General features: G+C 39.3%; 1 protein-coding gene across 1 annotated transcript in view; it reads left to right on the top strand.

The window, feature by feature from the left end:
- The window catches only part of DLG2 (discs, large homolog 2 (Drosophila)), a 1012119-nt gene that overhangs the window by 438530 nt on the left and 553293 nt on the right, over positions 1-20296 (top strand). Inside the window, exon 9 of the mRNA XM_010576558.1 lies at positions 16500-16661. Within this exon, the coding sequence (XP_010574860.1) occupies positions 16500-16661 (162 nt within the window). The remainder of the gene's footprint in view (positions 1-16499; positions 16662-20296) is intronic.

The following is a 20296-nucleotide window of genomic DNA, read 5'->3' as shown; positions in this document are numbered from 1 at the left end:
AAATATTTTTCTTTATGAATATAGTTAGTGCATTTGGTCATTATGACCCCATTCAGCTAGTAGAAATCTTAAACCAGATATTCTGTGCTTTAAGTTTTGCAATAACAGCATTCTTCCTCCTTATAAAGAACACTTTAAATGTCTTAGTGAAACTATTTTTGCTATGACAATGTAGTCTTCTCTCTGCCTAAGAAATTATAAAGCATCAAGAAAGAAAGAAAAATTTCAGCTGACATTCCCAATGACTTTTCATTTCAAATTCAGTAAGATAAATTTACTAACACCTCTTTAAAGCCTTTTTTATGCTGTTTATTACTGATGTCTATACAGGTGTTCCAGTGCAAGCTGAGACTGACAACTTCGCTTACATTCTATAATATTGTGCACATATTTTTGTGTGCACGTACTCTCTAACAACACTTTTGTTGTAAACCTTGTTCTGTATGTCAGAGCCATAGCATTTCCTTAAAAAGAGGGCCTCTCACTCTTGCTAGTTTGGTAATATTATGTACACTGATCATGGACCTCTCTGACCCTGTCCATTTCCATCACCGATCATTTTTTATATCTATCTCCCCACTTCTTACAGTTGACAAAGGCATTTTCAGTAATGCTAGTTTGATTTCCTTCTGTTCTTATGTCTACATACAATGTTGACATGTTTCAATTCTTCAAGCCCTTGCTTTCCTTCTGCAGCTCTCCAGCCTCCTCTGAGTTTGTTACTGCCATTTTACATGTTGACATTCCCAAGGGTTGCAAATTCCTCCATCTAGCCACCAAATCATGAGTTGTTAATGAAAGATTGTATTGAATAAAAGGGACTTGAGTGTTATCTATTTTTTTCATTTCTGAACTCTCTTTGGCCATTCATGTGTTTGTGAAATTTCCCACTTTTTTTTGCTAGCTGTCTGATGATCTTCCCTAACTCTTCAGGTAGTCTGTGCTGCTGGTGCAGAACTCAAAAATGTTCAGCCACCCCTCCCTCCTTTATTTGGTGGGGGGAAGTCTTCCATTCCCCCTCCCTTTCTAGGTCTGCTTCTTCCTAGTGATTTTTGTACCTCTTGGAGTTATCTCAGGCAGTGCTGCAGGGCTGGAGCAGGGCAGAAAGCAGCATAACTCATCCGTGAACTGAAGAGGGTTGAGAGCACAGGAAACCTCCCTCCATTAGCAGTGATCATTCATTCAAATTATGTTGAGCACAAATGGGTATACTTGCTGGACACAGTACTATCTGGAGATTTTCTAATGAACCTCAGGAAATTAAGAACATATTTTCCACAGCAGAAGAAAGTTCTGCATTCAGTGGTTTCTGCGTATCTGGAGGAAAAGATCCGTCATCAATATTCAGCTCGCCACTTGTGTTATTAGTCCTCCGCTAAAATAGCCATTTATACAGGGAGAGGGAACTGTGTTCACTGAATATTTCATGTTATTTAAATTAATTGTCACTATGATGGCTTTTGCAAAGCCTCTCACATGAAGGGATGAATGCAAACCCTTAACTGTTAAGCCTGTGCCTCTCACCTTAGACTTGTCAAATTTTGTGAAGCGAATTTCACTGAAAGTGATAAGGCTTAAACACCAGAGTGATTCTTAAAACCAGATGTGTGTTCTGAATTTCTCCACTTAATGAGTTGTAGGTGGCTTAACTAACTTAGAAATAATTTAGCCCATCTTTAAAATTCTTTTGAAACTTGGAAATATAAGGGATTGCATAAGAGATCAGAGAAAGGTTCAAGAAACTCTTCAATAGGCAATATTTTTTAGGAAAATCTATGAATTCCCTCATCCTTGAGGGAAAAGCGAGTTTTAACATCATCCCTGAACTCCTGTTTTTTGTTTTCTTTTGTTTTATTTAGAATTCTCTCTTTGGGACTAAATTGGCAGACAGATGAGGAATGTCTAAAGATAGAAACAAATTCAATTTAAGAGTAGAGACTGTGTGCCCAAATGTTTGCCCATTTTTTTTCAGCTATATTAAAGCTCTAACAAATTATATTGTCATCCCTTCTCGACCTTCAGATCTAATGAAAAGTATTATTCTGTCTTCTAAGCCTTCTTTTCCTATAATTTTAATATACAGAAATCTAAAATAAGTACATTAAAGGGATTTTAGGTGAAAATACTTATAAAACAAGCTCTTGTTTGGGGGCAGAGAATAAACAGAAAATGAAATTTATGTGAATATGTATATATGTTGGCTATTTATGTGATTTGATGTAACTAAGTTAGTTGAAACTGTTGTGATAAAACGTTTTTCCTTTTCAGAATGTTTCATGGGAATGTATCCACATTCATTAATTGTCTTAAAAATAATGAAAATCACATTTGCAAACAAACAAAATGTCGTATTTCAAATCTTCCTTTTAGTTTTATTTTGCATTATGTGTTAGCTCATAGTATTATTTTAAAAACTGGCACTCCAGTTGAAGTAAAGCAGTTGAGTGATATGTTGATTTTCTTTAGCCTGTTTTTTCAAGGAAACTCCTCATCTGTTTCACTGCGAAAGCAGCTTAAGCATTTTTTTAAATAGTAGAATTTAATGTGAAACCCCTGTGGGTAGTGGTATAAATAAATACAGATATTAGCATTAATTCCACTTGGGATATCTTTTGTTTTTTATCCTTTTCATGGTCTTTGGGGACTTTTCTGACTACATTTTCTAACTGATAACAAGTAATATAAATTCCACATCCTACTGATGAGGACCAAATACTGATTTCTGATATATCCCAGAAAAACAGCAAACATATAAAAATAAACAAGTACATGACAGGATAGAAACATCAGATATAAACTCACTTTAAGTATTCATGGTTTGAGGGAGATGGCTGCCCTTTTTTCTTTGGTTTATTTTAAAATAAATTTAAAGAAGAAACCTGACAATGGCACCTTTTGCAACTTCAGATCTATAGACTACAAAAAAGGGGCTCCACGTTTTTTGTATAGAACTGCAAATATGTGCCATATATGTCTGTTACAAGTCAGTGCTTTCTACATACAAGTACTTCTGAGAAATATGAAGCATTCTGAAGCCGGAACAAGGAACAGAATGGGCCCAGAATACCCAGTTAGCCACTTATGTATAAGACACTAGGTACTATAGCTTGGCAATATATATCTACAAGTGTTCAAATTATTTGACAGGCAAGTCAACTCCGATAGTGTGCAGAGAGTTGTCAGAAGGTACGCAAGGGTGTGGGAAAATACAGACTTCTGACCTATTTCCAGGTGAGTGCTGAACGCTTGCAAATGAGCAGCACTGATGTGCGAAAGTTAGTGAGGTGGGAGGAACTCAAGAACTGCAAATTTTCACGCAATAAGCATAATAACTAAAACACTTCAGAAATTTTGATACAACAGTTGAATGCACTTCACTTTGAAAACATTGTGTCCAACAAAGTACTTCAGAAGCTTTGAGAGTACACTTTGTCCTGTTAATGTTTTGTATTTTGGGAGTCTGATTCATCAAGCTTTTTAAGAGATAAATTTGTACTGAATTTTTTTGTAAATACAGTGAAATAAGAAATGAAGGAAACATTTTTGCAGTGGTTCCATGACACTTTTATTTGTTGGAAAGCTCAAGAAGAGAAAGTGTTATGATCCTATGTTTCTAGCTGTTTCACTATTGAAATAATATTTAAAAAAAAATGAGGACTGTCAGTACAAAAGTGAGATATTATCCTACATTTGTTCAGACAACTAGAGCGCATCTCATAACACTAGTTAATCATCTGTAAAAGAAACTCTTCAAAACATTTCCTGCTGCACCATTTAATCATCATTTTGGTGGTTAAAAAAGTTAATAAGGCCACACTTTTAATAAGCTAATAAAGCCGAGACGTATCTATGAGAACATGGACATATAGGGCCAAAATATCACTGGCGACTGGGATTTGACTAATGCTATGTTCAACGTTGATAATAGTTTGCGTGGTAGCAAGGGAAATTAGATGGCGCAGTCCTTCCCAAGGGAGCTACAGAAGAACCAGCCTAATTTAACACCACCTGGAGATTATCAGCTTTCAAAAATACAGGTGTATGTTCACAACACGTTGTGGCAATTCTCACATAGGCAGTTTTCACTTTGGTTTAGTCACGTAGCAATTAGGACAAAATGCCAAGTCACTATGCTGAAAAATAAACACATCTCCCGGGGGGAGCACACGTCCACTGTTTATCTCAAGGTCTGAGAGCCAGAGGAGCTTCTGGGTGAGGTTGACCAGTGCCAATATCTTGGCTTTTGGGTAGTTAGTGTTGAGCATGTGGCACTATTAAAGGGCAGTCCACCCCTTCCTGAGCGGTAGAGATGAGATGAATCACTCAAAAAGGTGCATTTTCCTTGGTGTGGATAGTCATTCACACAGTTGTGATTAATGTTTGCAGAACTTTGCTCATGCTGAGATGTTTTATAAATAGTAAAATGTTTTTTTTCCCACTCTATACATGATAGTTGGATGTGAATAATGTTATATATATACCCACTGACTTTTAGATCAGTGATCCAACTGCAACAAAGGTCAACAACAAGTTAAAGTCATGCTCGCTTTCTCATTGTCAAGATAAAAATGAGCTGTAGCTCTCAGTTTGGTTCCCAGGGAGCATTTCTTTTCCTCAGCAGAAAATCACAGCTCCAGACTCGATAAATTGTTTTCCTTGTTGGTATTATCAGCTGAGTAGCAGAGGATTGACAGAAAATGCAGAGTGACTTGCCTGCTCTTGTAAAGGTGGTTTATGAAGAGAAAAAGATGTGGTTTTTTACAAAAGAACTTTTATTTGGGGGAGTTTACATTGCTACTTCATCAGAAAACATACAGAGATATAGGTCTTTAGCGATCCACCTAACACTTAGTCAAGTACTAAAAAAGATGGAAAATGAATAATCAAATAGCTCTAAATAGGCTGTATTCCCAGATGGATGTTGTAGATCTGAGGATTTGGCCCACTGCACATATAAAGCTCTGGAAAATATTTATTTATATAATCAATCAATCTGTTTGTTGGGTCAGGACTTAAAAAACCCTCTCTGCCTAATAATAAAACTGCTGTGTCTAGACCAAGCTATTTGCTTGGGTTTGTCTGTGACTTTTGTTTTGGGTATCATTTTATAATCATGTCTTTCATTTCAAAGTTAACAGTGCCTCATGATTGCCTTATGATCTGGGCTGAATCTAATTTTAACCAGGATGGGTTTTGCTTCGTCCTCATTTTCTAATAATTAAGAACAACAGAAAATGTACCATGACATTGTTATTCAACTGACAGTCATTTATGCAGCCTTCCTGAAAACTAGTTGTTAAGACCAAAAGAATTTAGATTTTATTTTCTTTGTGATATTTTATACAAGACATTTACTTCCTTCAGCCGAAAATTTAAAGAAATTGAAAAAATTTGTTACAATATCTAGACTCTTTCAAATAAGGATTCTTAGTGAATGCAGTAGGGATTTAACCTTTTAATTAAGCTAGTGTTATTGCAAAGAAGGATGGCTTTGAACATTGGTAAGGTCAGTCTGCAAGAAAGAAATTTGTTTTTACTTCAGAGATAGCTTTACTAACTTCTAAAGCATTCAACCTTCCCCTTTGTCTTCCCCTGTTTCTGCAACTATAAAAACCACTAAGAAACCTCATCAAGAAGAAAGGAGCAAAATACCATAGAATTCAGCACAAAGGTGAGACACAACAGTGAGACACAACAGTTGTACCCAACAGAAGAGTCAGGTGATAATTTTCAAAAGCAATAAAGTTTGGGGCATCCAGGCTAAGACATGTAGAATCTTGATTTTCAAGCAAATGCAATGGACTGGTAGTAAATTTCCGTCTAAATCATTGTCTGCTGCCCAGAGAATCTTCTATGTAATATAATATAAATTTGAATTTTTATAGCATTTTTCAGCTCTAAAGAACTTTTCAGATATTACTAACCTTGCCAGATATACACTATAATGAGATACAAATCAAGTGCCTGATCATTTAGGCATGGACTGTAGCTTATGTTTGCAGAGACTGAGAGCCCAGCTGGCTTATTTAAAATGTGAGTGCTCAGATCACTTAAAAATAAAAAATATGCCTATTTTTCCAACATGACTATGGAAGGAGATCCCAAAATAACAATAGCCCCAACAGAGAATCATTGTCTCCATCCAGCAGAGTAATTACTGGCTGATTTTCACATTTAGGTTCAAATGTGAAAAAGGCTTATCTGTCCAAATAAGATAAAGGCAAATTTTAGGTGCCTAGGTCTAAAAACAGTTCTAAAGATAGTAGAAATCTGTGCATATATCCCATTGTTTCCTGCAATTTTGCTAGCTACCTGCAGTTCTATTCACCATGACCCACTCATTGCCTTGGTTTGGGCTAAGCCCTATGGGTCCTGAAAAACTAAGTAAGGCTGTGCTGACAGGCTTGCTTGACCCTTCAGAAAATGCAGGTGTAATCCCTTCGTTAGTTTATTTTTAAATAGAAGAAATGGCGATGATGATAAGCTGTTCCCTCTTCATTTCACGTGAGGTATGGCCCAAGGAGTGGTGGATTCACTCGCCCTGTGGGCTCAAAGGATACAGTTTGATGGGATACTCTTTTCCTGCCCAGCTCCTGACCTAGGAGTAGTTTTACCTTGATGTGTTGCCATCAGATCAGTGAGCTGAAGGAGCTTCCCTTGGAATTATAAGCTCCTTAGATCAGGAACTAGGCTGATTGTGGAGAGGTGAAAAAGCGGAAATATTGATTTTGGCGATAGCCTCAGTAAAGCAAATAATCCCTTGTTCATACAATAGCTTCGTGTTTCTCTGTATTCTGTTTATAATGACAGCTACTTTGCTCACTTGCGCCATAACCAGGGCTTTATTAAAGTCTGTGGGAGGCAGATTATTTTGCCACAATTTTGCTGTACTGAAAGGCTGTAGAAGGATTAAGACCCAAAAATCCAAAGCTGCTTTTTCAGTAAGTTCCCTGCTTTAGAAATATTGATCTCGACTCTTACAGGTGTCAAGCACATGCAAATTCACCTGACACAAATGTGTTTTGCTGGCCTATTGCACACCTTGTAAAAACTTACTAAATCCATCTTTTTGTTAGTAAAAATTCATAGCTTTTAAAAGAGGGTACTGATAAAAATAGTAGATATTTGAGCCTTGAAATAACTTTTCCAGCACCAACAAAAATTGGTTTGGTACAAAAAGAATGTTATCTTCAGAGCTAATGGTGTGGGTTCATCAGAGTGACAACAGCAAGATTATTTTTCAAGTTAATGCACACAGAACATTTGTATTTTTATTTAAGAAGAGCCAGTTTTCCACAAACACTGAAAAATTCAGTACTTATCTCTATACCTTCTTCACAGTAGAAGAAGCAGGAATGCTATTAAAGTTTATGAGTTTTTTTTATGTGTGTATACATTGTGTTCAAAAAACAGTTAAGGGATGGCAGGGTTATAAAGTTAACCACTCAGATGTAGGAAATGCAGAATTAAGATGGTCTAAGCAATTTTATTGCAGGCCCTCTGTGGCCATATATTGTAAAGTAGTATTATAATATAACTCAAATATATTTTTAATTACACAGTTATTTTTGTTTTCACAGGTTCTCTGCTTCTTTTAGTCATATGGAGTGGTACTTCATATGGCATTTTACATTCAACATATGTCTCCATGCATTTTTTAACGCATGCTCTTCAAACTGTACGCCATTTACAGAATTATTTTTTCATTGATTTTCCTGTTATACTGAGCCTGATCACAGTATCCAAGTATCTCATAAACATTAATGAATTTATTTTCACAATATCCCCATGTGATTAGAACTTTTACTCATTTAACAAAACAATTAAGATCAAATGAGTCCACTATTTTCTGTGCCCAGTTTGCAATATCAAGAATGAAATTCGTATCATTCAAAATGCTTAAATCCTAAGTTGTCTTCAGTCCAAGTTAGGAAAAAAGGAGAGAAAAAATGCTTTCAGTGAGCAGTTCTTTGATAAATATACATAGAATATTGTGATGTTCCACTTATTAGCAAGGGAACGTGGTTGACCTGCTTATACCAGAAGTTTACGTTTTAGGTGGCCAGTCAGCTGATACCAATTCTACCTTAGACTGACTTCTTGGAGGGCACAGGATTCCATTGTGTTTTTTTCTGCACAAAGCCCAACTCCCCCTATTTTCAGCTGAAGGTGATGATGCTCGACACTTCTGCAAAAAGTGGCCATCTCTGTCTACCAAGACCTTTCAAAGTGAGGAATATCTCAGTTCTACACCTGTAGAAAGTTAGCTTTTGTGAAATAACTAGCGTTGCATGAGATTTCTGTGGCAAAAGCAAGAATAGAAACAGTTATCTACAATAGCATTTGCCTTTCTTAGCCCGAGATCATGCTTTTGCCTCATATAGCCTTTGTCCAGAATTCTCCAATTTCTATAAGAAATTGTACTGGAATCCCACAGACACACAGTTCCTGTGTCCTTCAATATGCAATTAATTCCCAAAGGACTGTCCTGTCTGCACAGTGAATGTGGTAGGGTTCGTGAGGAAATCATACTTCCTTGGCTGTTGAACATTATTCTCTGTGCATTTATCTTTCTTTTAACCTATGAATTGAGTCTTAATTTAAGAAAAGCAGAGTCTAGTTTTCCTCGTAGATTTCATTTAGACCTGGGACTACAGAAAAACAAGGGTATCAGTGAGAACACTTATATTCAAGTCTGGGAAATAGGAACATGTGAGCAGCGCAAGGGTCAAATTTTAAAATTACTCTCCCACAGCCCTAGCTGGAAAGTCTACACAACCTAACATGGGGCAAGGCCACCACCTTCACAGCCACAGGCCTCTGCCATGTAATTTCTGGGAGCAGCTATTGCTATGCAAGCTAACCCTGGAGGGAGGTAAGACAAATGCTTTCCCTAGGGGGTTCACAACTATTTTCGAGCACCAGAGCAGCACAGGTGCTAGAGTTCTCTGTCTTTTCTGTTCTTACCACCTGAGCTTTGGTCTTTATCCCCTTTTGCTCTAGTCCCTGTTTTGATGATTTTTCTATTCCTTCCCATTTCTAAAGAAATCTCAAGTCAGCCTTCCCTGGATTTGCCATTCCATGTTATAGAACCCTTGGCTTATTTTAGCATTGACATGTAAAGCTCCCTGCATTGGATTATGTATGTATCCAAGAGAGGAAAGGACTCAGGGTAATATTTTCATGTATCTTTTTCTTATCGGTAATGCTGCCTCAAGTAATTACTCTGCTTCTCCTTGACTTTTCCTTCCTGCTCCTGTGTTGCCTCCTCCACTAGAGCTGACGCACCTATTTGTGAGGGTGGGAGCTCCATAAGTGCATAACTTAGGTTCAGACAAACCTGTAAAAAAACCTAATCTTGATCTGTAACTGATAAGTACAAGTAAAGGAGCAGGATGGAGGACCAGGGCTGCATGGGACAGATGCAGGAGGTGGAGAGCCACCCATGCCTAGCGCTGCTATCAGGAAAAACTATACCTGGAGGCTGCATGAGATACTTGGGCATAGGATGAACTCATGGGCATTGTGGGAAAGGCTACAGAGCTAGACACTATACCCAGAGGCCATCCCTCCCTAGAGACCCCCTTCAGTGGGACATTTCAGGGAAGCATAATTAACAGTGGAATTAGCATGCTCTCCCTGCATCCCTTCAATCTGCGGGCTCTCCACAGTGACCCCCGGCAGGTGCTAACAGCCAGGCCGTGTCCCGGATTAGAACTATGAAACTGGGCAGGCTTGAGGGGCCAAAAAGCCCACCACAACTACATCTACTCAAGACCCCTGAGGGCTAAGAAACAGAGTTAGGGGACAACCTTGGTTATCCTCTGGAGTAACTCAGTAGGTGCTATCCTATTGACTGATGCTCAGAAGGGCATTGGGAAATAATATAATGAAAATACATACTTAAAGCGTGAAATCAGTACATAGATACATGCAAAACTAAGCAATACAAATCGCTAATATTTTTTAGTTTTTATAGTTAGATAACTGTGAAGAAGTCACTAGCAGTGTGCACTAGGAAGAGAAGTCCTATTTTTTTTGGTATAAATTCAACTAAGTAGGGCACCCAAATATGAAGACTGGGGAGAGGGTTTCAGCTGCAAAACACAAATGGCCTGCTGTGTCATGTGCTGAGCAAAGCTGGACTAAATTAAAATTGGTATTTTTGGTACAGAAAACATATGAGGGCCAAGCCATTTGTTCTGTGATTTTTGTTTCTTTCTCTGTTATCATTTGTTTCAGGCAATAATAATATATTATTTATTTCTTACATTACATGATTACTTCGTAATCTTCTGCTATAAAACCGGGGTGTTTGTTTTGCCATGCTGCATTCCCACCGCAGGCTTATTGGCAGGGAAACTGAGACACGGCGACTGGCAGCATTTGCCAGCTCTGTCTCTCCAAATGCTCAGTAGTAACCTCAGCACAGCCGCCCCGTGCCAGAAGCTGTTCTTCAGATCAGGCGAGGAGTGGAAAAGGAGAATTTGTGAGGCTCAGTGCTTTCACGCTGGGGAATTGCAGCAGCAGATTGGAGGGATCAGGGAATGGGAGCAGGGACAGTGCTTCTAGGGATGTGCAGGGTGCTGCAGGGGGAACGGAGGAGCAAAGGAGGCAGCTAACGAGGCATGAAGACTTCTATAGGGGCTGTGGGAATGTAGATATACCAGAAAAAAAATCTTTTGAGGGGAAGAGTTGAAAACTATAAAAAGGAGTATGCAAGTGAAGTTACTGCAGGACAAAGGGATGGAGAGGTGGCTACAGCCTGGTGCTGAGAAATTGTATGGTTTCACCCACGTCTTTCTTTTGCTCCACTTAGATAAACAATCAGTATTAGCTGGACTTTTTTTTTTTTTTTTTGAAATTACTGATTTTTATAGTCTGCAGCCACATTCACCATTTAATACTAGCATAGCCGCCCTCTTAGAGTGTCTTTTTTTACACTGGTACTTCAAGTTAAAAATCTATTTTAAATTATTGGAAAGCAAGTAGCAACCTCCAGAGGGCTAAACTGATGCTGTTAACAGGTCCAAAATGCGATGCAGCATATGGAGCTGAATACCTCATGGTACAGATTTGCATGCAGGCGGTTTTAATTAGGATTTAGAATTCCTTGAGGAATGCAGCATTCTGGGCTAGTCTCAATTGTGTCAATACATAGTGTTTTTGTTCATGCTAAAGCTTGCAAAAACCAATAGGTTCCTACTTGACTGTAACTTCTGATGCTTATATGAACTGTTAGACTTTTTTCCACCTGCCAGCTTTGTGTATGATCATTACCTATTTATATGTACTTACTATAAAAGATTACCGTCTTTTTTTAAGACTGTTGTACCAGGCCAGTTCAAAATAAAAATCGCTTGAAGTTTTATGACATTGCATAGCTACTTCTTATTTCCTGCAACACTTTGTAGTTTAATGCGAGACTATGCTTTAACTCGATGGTTATTGTGCCATCTTGTGAGCGAAACGTGCAACTACGTCCAGCTAATACAAGAAAGGTACTTTGACTAATGTCCGTTTCAGTTGTTCATCATGGAAAATAAAACTATTTAGAGTTGCAAAAAAACAGATGAGGAGAATGCTGTAAAGCTTATTTTTTCCACTACATTATACTTGCACTTTTAAAAAACCTGGACATATATTCCCTACAATGGGCAAATACCTGCTTATTTCAGTAAACTGAGAGAATAAATCATATATTTGGGGGTTTTACCCTCTTGAAAAAAAAAAAAAGAAACTTCTTGTACTGAATGGAAGAGCTATGCAAGTTCTCGGTATTCAGTGCTGACAGTGGCCCTTCTGTGAAAGAATTTGGTTCTTACAGGAAACCTCTTGTCCTCTAAAAAACACTATGTGGTTCTCAGAGATAGCAGAATATAAATTACACAAAGCACTGCTGCTATTACATCAATGCAGAGAAAAACCTAAATCCTGACCTAGAAGGTCTGCTGTCTCCCGGAACTTTTGTGGGGGGAAAAAAAAAACCAGAATGAACCAACCAACCAAAAAAAAGTAAAAATAAATTGTAACGGCAGTAACCAACCTGCAATCTTATTTTTTAATAATACTAATAAGTATTATTACTATTAAAGCCAGTCTAGTTGCACTAGGTCTTGGGCTTAGAGGAGCAGACTGAAAAAATCTCCTGAGTTCTACCACTGCTTAATTAATTGATTCTCTTTGTGACCTTGAGCAAGTTGTTGTATTTCTGTGCCTAATTTTACACACCTTTACATGATGCACATACTTTTTTTCAGCAGGATGTTATCAGACTTGACTACCACTTGTAAAGCTCTTTGGGCTTCTTAGATGGAAGGTGTTGCTGTGATACAGTGACAAACTTGTTAGAAATCTACTTGATAAGCAAAAGAGCAAGTCATTCACAATAAGTATAATTATTCAATGATTTAAGCTTCTTAATCTACTTCCACACTCTTGGCAAGCAGATTGTGATTTCTTCCATTTTATATAATGAGAAAAGTATTTTTTTCTCTCTTTCCTCTATAGATTGATTGCAAATATTCAGAATTCAAGCTGTGTTGCTCATTTGCAATCAGTTGGATGAGTAACATTATTCCTACTCATGATTGGATGAATGCCCAAGGACTTGTGTGTGCAAATTGTAAAGTTTGTTTTCTCAAGATACTCATCTGTATGACATTGAAATTTGCTGCCTTTGGAGAGCAGTGCCAGTAAAATTCAATACATTGAAGACCACTGAAAAAACTGAGCACAAAAGTGAGACAAAAGTGGCACTAACATTTTTTTAATGGGACTTTGCAGATTAAACTTTTGTCTAAATGGATCAAGTCCATTACGGTTTTAGTTTTTGCCTGTCGCTAAAACTGTGAACAAATCCAGCATATTGAATTCTGGACCTAATATCGTGCCGAAGGCAGGTGACGTTCGACCCGTTCGAAGGTAGCTCCCATGTCAAGGTTGCAGCAGATGACTAGCAGTGGGGCTAATCTGCATGGGAGTTGCAAAGTAGCTCAAATCCTGGGTTGAGGGAAAAGGCAAGTGAGCTAGGGATAAGGAGCAGGTAGCATTAGGACCCAACGGCATACCTTGTCTATCCCCAGATTGCGATGGGACAACTGGACCTGTAAGAGGTTTTTTTCTCTTGTGGGAAATCTTCTGCAGAAATTCCTTTCCCTGTGGTCTCTAAGTTATGTGAGTTATATGAAGACCCGCAGCTTCTAAGGTGCAGAAGTCTGGCCCCTCCTGAGGAGGACTGTAAAACAGGAATAGCATTCAAGACTTGAAACACTTTGCTCCCTCCTTTCGCAGCCCACCTATTGCAAGCAGAAGTAATTTGTGATGTATCGGTGTGTGGTCCAGCCAAAGAGCCACGTAGGGAAGAACAGGGACATGTGCTTTTGAGTGGCAACTCCAGTAGGACCGCATTCAGCAGCTCAGGGCACAGGTCAATTTGAGTTGATCTAAAATTAAAAGTTCTGTTTGCATTTTCTGCAAAGCAAACCAGTGATAACTACAAAAAATACTGAGGGCTTTTGTAAAAGCCAGTTCTCTCTGGCCCAAAATCAAATGGCAAATTTGTAACCATCTTAATTAACTGACAGTCTGTCAAAGGTAGGTTGTAAGAACATCTGTATTTCCATGCCAATGCAGAAGTGTGGCTATTATAACTTGTATTGTAACTTCCCACTCTTTTTTTACCTTTTTTTTTTCTTGAAAGCTGGCTTTGTTGATATTTAAGGCTTTTGACCATTACCTTCCACTAGATTCATATCTTCAGTCCTGTTTAGCTGACAAATCTTTGGCAAACAGCCTTAAAAATGCTCCTTTAGACAGTACAACGAGAGGAGAAGTGATGCTGTAATAATCTCACATTGTAGAGAGAATGATCTCTTACAGAAACGCATGTTCATATTAAAAATTCACAGCAGCGCACTCCACTCCCCCATTATAGGTAATTACAGAGGATTTTAAATATCTGATGCTAGTTGGCAGCGTACAATACCCTGTCAGCAGCAGGCACTGATTTGTAATTTAATTATCATAAGACATCCACCTGTTCTTTTGTCAAATGAAGAGTAGCATTTCCGTGCAATCACACTTTTCCCTCCAGAAACTCAAATTAACCCTTAGAGAAAACTCTCGTTTCTACAGAATGGGGTAATTTCAAGGACGTTTGCAGGACCCCATCAGGACAGAGTGATGAAGAGGAATGAGGCATTTCTGCAGGAGAGTCTCAATTCTGGTTTGGTATTTTCAGCCTTACCACTGGCTTTTTGCTGTGTCAAGCTCTTTTGGTTCACAGCTGAAAGCATTTCAGTGAAGAGATGCTGTGGGAGGAAAGAAGTATGAAAATCAATGAGTTTGGTGCTAAGAACATGAGCCAAACGCATAACAGGATTGACCCAGAAATGTTCTGGGCTCATACTTTGTGAAGAATGAGAAGGCAGGCCTTGGGGTCGGAGGGAGATAAAGGCAAATGGAAAAGTGGAAATCTGTTCTGTAAACTTCACAGTTTATGAACATGGCTATTATTGAATTTTTTAGGGGAGTGTGAGGTTATTGGATAAAATGATGAATTTTAATTATAAAGCATAGGTTTTCATGGGAAAGTCTACCAGTGGAGATGCATGGAAGTGTCCTGCTTTTTGGGAGCACAGGGCTCAGGGTGAGCCACTTTCCTCTGGGCCTTGGCTCTCATTTATGCAACAGCTACACTGCAGTGCGATGATGGGGAAAGGACTTACTGATGGATGTAAAGAGATGTTCTTTCTTTAATGCCACCTTACACTGCTTCTTGAACTGTAAAGCTGCGTGAATGATCTGGCCAAAGCTTGTTATGGCTTCTGCCACTGCTGTCTTGTCTCTTTGGAAAGCTGTCGCTGGACATTTTAATTTTTGCCATTTCCTGGGGAGATGGGATGACTCTGGTATTCTGCGGTTAGTTCTCCTAATCACGTTTTAGCAAGTGACTCGCTTTAAAGAGGGTGTCTCTGAGTAGTTGTCTTTTTTGAAAGAGTACTCACTGGATTCAAAAAATAATTGATTGCTTGGGGCTTAAATGATCTGTGTGCCAAGCCTTTAATGTGCCATTGGTTGGAGTACCATCTCTTAGACTGATGGCTTCTTGCCCAAATAATACTTGCCTGGTGCCAGTCATTTTATAGATTCATTAATCATGTTATCTGAAAAGTGAATACGTGAAGAGTTGCAGGCATATCCCAGAAAAGAAGATGAGAATAAATCATGTCACGTGTGTATTCTGAAAATACCTGGCAACTGCTGAACCGTTTCCATACATGAGAGTGACGGCAGGAATAAACTGGGATGATTTCCTTTGGAGGGATGAGAAAATGAAGTAACACCCCAGAACTGAGCCGTCAAAGTGAAATGGAGGGCCAGCAGGGAGGCCTGCTTCGCGACGCCCTTGTGAGAGTACCTGAACTTAAGACTTCTTATTTTTCTTATACGGCCATCCAAATACATCTTACTCTTTGATTTTGTCTTGAGGCTTTGATTTTTAGCATATCCCCGTCCGCTGAAAACGGCATTTACAATGACGCTACCCGCGCCTCCCCTACTGCCACAGACCCGTGCAGCCCCCTTCCCATTCCCGCTCTGCTCTCCTCCTCCCGCTCCCTGCCGTAATGTCGCAACATCCCCCACCGCTGCCTGACACCACGTGAATTCGTTTGGTCGTCTTCTCCTCAAAACACCTCTGTGTATGTGTGCTGGGTACAAAAGGCCAGGCGCTGGCAGCCGGGGGGTTGTAGGCCTCCTCTGTGAGGAGAGGTCAGGCCTGCCCCTGCCAGACACAGCCGGTTCCAGCTGGTTCCACTCAGCTCCAACGGCCCCTCTACAAGACACAGCTGAAGGACAGGTCTGGTAATTTCATTGTGGTTTTAGGGTTATGTTCTTGGTTGTCACAAGCTTTGTATTGGATCTCGGACAAGGCGCTTACCTCCTGTTTCTTACCTCACCTCACCTCTCCTCGGAGCAGAGAGTTATAATGCCTCGCACCCTAATTAGTGTTCAGGGTAAGGAGAAAACTTTACTGGAGGGTAATTTTCTGCCTGCCTGCTCGTGGCTCTGTGGAAGCGCATGTGTGCTCTCCAGCATCAAAGTACATGGTGCTAAATGGAAAATGACTCAAATATTTTGTGGAGAAAGGCTATAGAAGGGCAGTTATTCATGTGGGGATGTGAAATGTGAGCTGATGCTACAGTTCAGGTGATCAGTGTGTCTTTTTTTTTCTGTACCAGCCCTTGACAGTAGTTCATCTCAGATGTCTATCTGATGGTGAAAGTTTTGTGTGTCAGTGTGATATACCACATTTTCTCTCTTTGATGAAGTGTTAAAAAAATAATGATATATTCTCTTTAGAACAGATTAGGAAATCTGAGGGTTGTATTATCCAATGTCTGATACTTTATCTGTTATCCCATATTTACATTCATACATGTGCATTGCCTCCTCAAAGCTTATTTGTTCTTCCTTCCTATCTTTTTTTTCTCTAGAAATATCGTTATCAAGATGAGGACGCTCCACATGATCATACTTTGCCTCGATTAACCCACGAAGTGAGAGGCCCAGAGCTTGTTCATGTGTCAGAGAAGAACTTGTCTCAAATAGAGAATGTCCATGGATATGTCTTACAGTCGCACATTTCTCCTTTGAAGGTAGGATTGATATTCACTGTGGCTTTAGTCCTCAAATACAAGAAAACACATAGCATGAAATGCTTTGGAAACTTATTTTGCTGTACAAACAGACAAGCTGGTTTTCGAAAGGTATCAATGCAGATTGATTGTCATGTGATGGGTTTTTAAGGCTCGCTGTAGTGTAACAGGTGATGATTTAGTTGGCAAAGCTTTCTGTTGAGATGGGAGCTTTTTGCTTTGAGTGAGCTTTTTGCTTGAGCAAAAATCATTCCTGTCAAATGAGCCTGTTTTTCTGTACATATGAGAAAGGAATAATGCAGGTTCATCGTCTCAATATCATGGTGATTTTGGAATGGCACACTTTTCTTCCTGATTCTCCTTGTTCAGAAATTGAAAAAAAAATACTGTAAATGTAATCATCTGATGGGATCCTAGTTATTGCATCTCTCAAAAAGCTATATCAAAGTCATAAGTTCTGCCTGAAAAGGGAGCTCATTTGCCACTATTCAGATCCTTACTACTCAAGCACTTGCTGTTTTCTCTGGGTTTTGCTGCAATTCAGAGTGATGTAGAGACATCTCTCTGTTAACTAAGGCAACTATTTATAAGATATACAAGGTTTTTCTGTATGTGTGTCTGGTGTCCTCTGATGTATCTTGCTGGGCAAAAAAATATTTATCTTCATGGTGAACCTGTATTTTAACCAAAAAGAAATCCATTCCTGAAAATTACATTTGCTCTTTAATAAGACTGCAATAGTTTGAAGACGTTTCTAAAAGTTCTCTAATGAAAGGAGCATAGATGGAGTGATGAGCATAATGGTTTTCCTGTTTTATTTTCCACTAGCAGGGGAAGGGGGGAAAAAGAAGAATATTTTTTACTAGAGGTGGTGATGTTCTGGATAATGGTTTTATTCCAGCAATTAACTAGGCAGCAAACAAGGCAGATGGGCTTTGCTCCTTCTGGTGCTCAAAGCCTGTGAAATGGGCATCACTTGCCTAGCAGAGTGATTATAGTGCAGTTACAAGTGAAAGGAAATGTTTATTATTAAAGATTGATGTGAATGCAGCTGGTGTTCCTTGAGCCTTCATGGAATAGCCATGTGAATTAATCTTTGTCCTCTGCTCTTGTTGTTCCTGTGTGTAGCTTGTGTATCATTTGTCTTTTCATGTTTTAGCAGCTTTCTGGGTTGCTTACCTAACTTCTACTGCAGAAGCCAGCAGTATCAAGCAGTGATATATCTTATTATGCTGAAGTAGATCAACTTAGTTATTTGGAAGGGATTACCTCCAAGTGGCCTCTGTGTAACCCCAGGGGACAATCACAGACAAAGCAATTTCTTCCCTGGAAGGGAAATATCCCTGCTCCTCTAGGGTTCCTTGAGTATTAAGATTATAGTGGTGCTTCTTATTCATGAAAGTCAAAACCAGGTATTTTTCTTTGCAGATGGAGCCTTTCAAGTAGGGCTGGATGGTCCAAACTGATAATGTAGTAATGATGATGAAAAGCTTACTCTGAAGTCAGGTGAAGGATATTCCCAGATATTTACAGTTGCCTTAAAACAGCTCTTAGTCTAATTTGCTCTTGTGAAGGAAGAAAATTGTTTTCTGCTGTTGGTTTCTGAAGTGATGGGAGGAGACAAGCTATATAGAATTTCCTGTTGGAAATCAGTGTCTTCTGCAAGTTCTCTCCTCCGCCTGAGAATTTCTTTGTCCCTTTCCCTTCTTTCCTTCAGATTCACAGTGTTTCAAGTCTGCCACTTAATAGTGTCTCATGCCTGCCACTTGATCTAAATTTAGTAATTTGTCTCTTCAGATGGCTTTGAAGTTCCTGCTTTCTTTCTTCTGCAGTCTATGTCCTGTCTTTTAACCTTCAATAGAGAATTAGCTCAGGAGGCTGGAGTAAACCTGCTACAGCTCATGGCACTGGCCCTTCCGATCTGAAATACTTGCTTTGGATTCACTTTTGTTTCTGGGAACTGACCGAAATCCCTCTTCAGAGGCTTTTTGTTACAGTGATTTCCATGTAGTTGAGAAATAGCTTTCCAAACTCTCCAAAATCCAGTCAGAATTGGTTGTTGTCTTGAATTATAGACTTTCCATCCTATAGTCTGATATCATTAAGATTTCCGCTCTCTTCTCAGCAGTATTGTGTAAACATGGCTGTACTGAATAATGGCTAATTCTGAGGCATACTGCCTCTCAACCCATAGCATACCTTCCTAGGGAAATGTAAAATGCTGGTTTTTAAAGATTTGCTGGTTAAGTGTGCCTCCAATTTAAATAGTTCATTGCCTTGCATTGAGAGGTGGAACTGCTGGACTCCTGCTCTGAGGATATATAATAAATGCTGAGGTCCAAATACAGCCTGTCAACTCTAGTCTTAGGAGTGAGAAGACACCAACAGTTGCAGTGGGATAAAGCTGCTGGGAAACTCCACTGAGAGCTGTTTGCACTGGAAAGGTTGACTCATTCTGACCCAGTTTTCAAAATACAGGTCAGCGCATGTGGTGCAAAGGGAAAATGTGTGCAAATGAAAGTCATAAGTTTGCTTGTACCAAGAGAGGGATCACATCACCTCCTGTGTGTCACTAGGACAGTCTGTGCCCAGCCACCCACCCGGCAAACACGTTGTGTGAGCAGGGGGTGGCTGTCTGGCTGCGTGGGGTTAAGTCACTGCCTGATTTTGCATTTCGTTGCCTGAATTTCACAGCAGGGTCTGCAGCACCAGGGTGTACCTCTCAAAGAATTTTTGAGGCAATCTTTTGTGTGTAGTGGCTGCAAAATGCCCTGATGACAGGATGATTTGCCCAATATTTTTGTTTGAAATAGTATCATAAAAGAAAAATGTCTGAGCGTAAAAATAATCTAGTTAAGATGCTTTGGAAGCAAAGTGTTGTCCCAAGGCCAAGCCACATATCCATCTTAATCGCATCACTTTTCCTAAGTGACTTGTGTTTGGCAGAGGAAAGAGTTGCTTGTTTCCATACTTTTGTGTTAATTTGGAAAGAAATCTGCAAAGATCGTGTAATCAGAAAACCACCCTCCAGGGTGCTTGTTTCCAGCCCCCACAACTGACCAGTACCCACAGCCATCTCTAGAAGCCACAAGTGTTATACCCTGTCAGTACAGGTAGACTGTTTGCTACCATCACCCTGCCTGTGCTCCAACACCTCGGTGTGCATCTGTAAGCCAGCTTGACAGCTTGATGTGAGTCTGTGCTCGTTACAGTTACAAGTTTTGTGGATGGTTGAAGTTTAGGCAGAGAAACCATGGGCCTGTCTATAACCCTGTGTACATCTCCAAGTAAAACATTCTGGGGATTCTTGAAAGACTTTCTAACACTCAGGATAGAAGGATACAGCCCATCATTTTTGAAGACATGTGTGATTCAAAATGCCTGACGTGGTACTGTGTTGCATAGAACAGATGCATCTTAAATTTGATATCAAGTTGCTGTGTACAAATTGTTAAAGAACTTGGCTGTAATTTCATATTCCGGATTATGTGGTTTGATGTACTCCAGAAATATCCTAGTGGAAATTGTTGTTATTGGTTGCTTCAGAAATTTTTTTTATAAAGACAAATTTCTCTAATAACCTTATACTATTTTTGTGTGCTGAATAATCAGAAATCTGGTCCTCAGCCATTCTG

The sequence above is a fragment of the Haliaeetus leucocephalus genome, unplaced genomic scaffold (genome assembly GCF_000737465.1).
Source record: "Haliaeetus leucocephalus isolate CR32 unplaced genomic scaffold, Haliaeetus_leucocephalus-4.0 Scaffold536, whole genome shotgun sequence".
NCBI lineage: Eukaryota > Metazoa > Chordata > Aves > Accipitriformes > Accipitridae > Haliaeetus > Haliaeetus leucocephalus.
The sequence above is the reverse complement of the archived record's forward strand: the minus strand, read 5'-3'. Positions and strand labels throughout refer to the sequence as shown.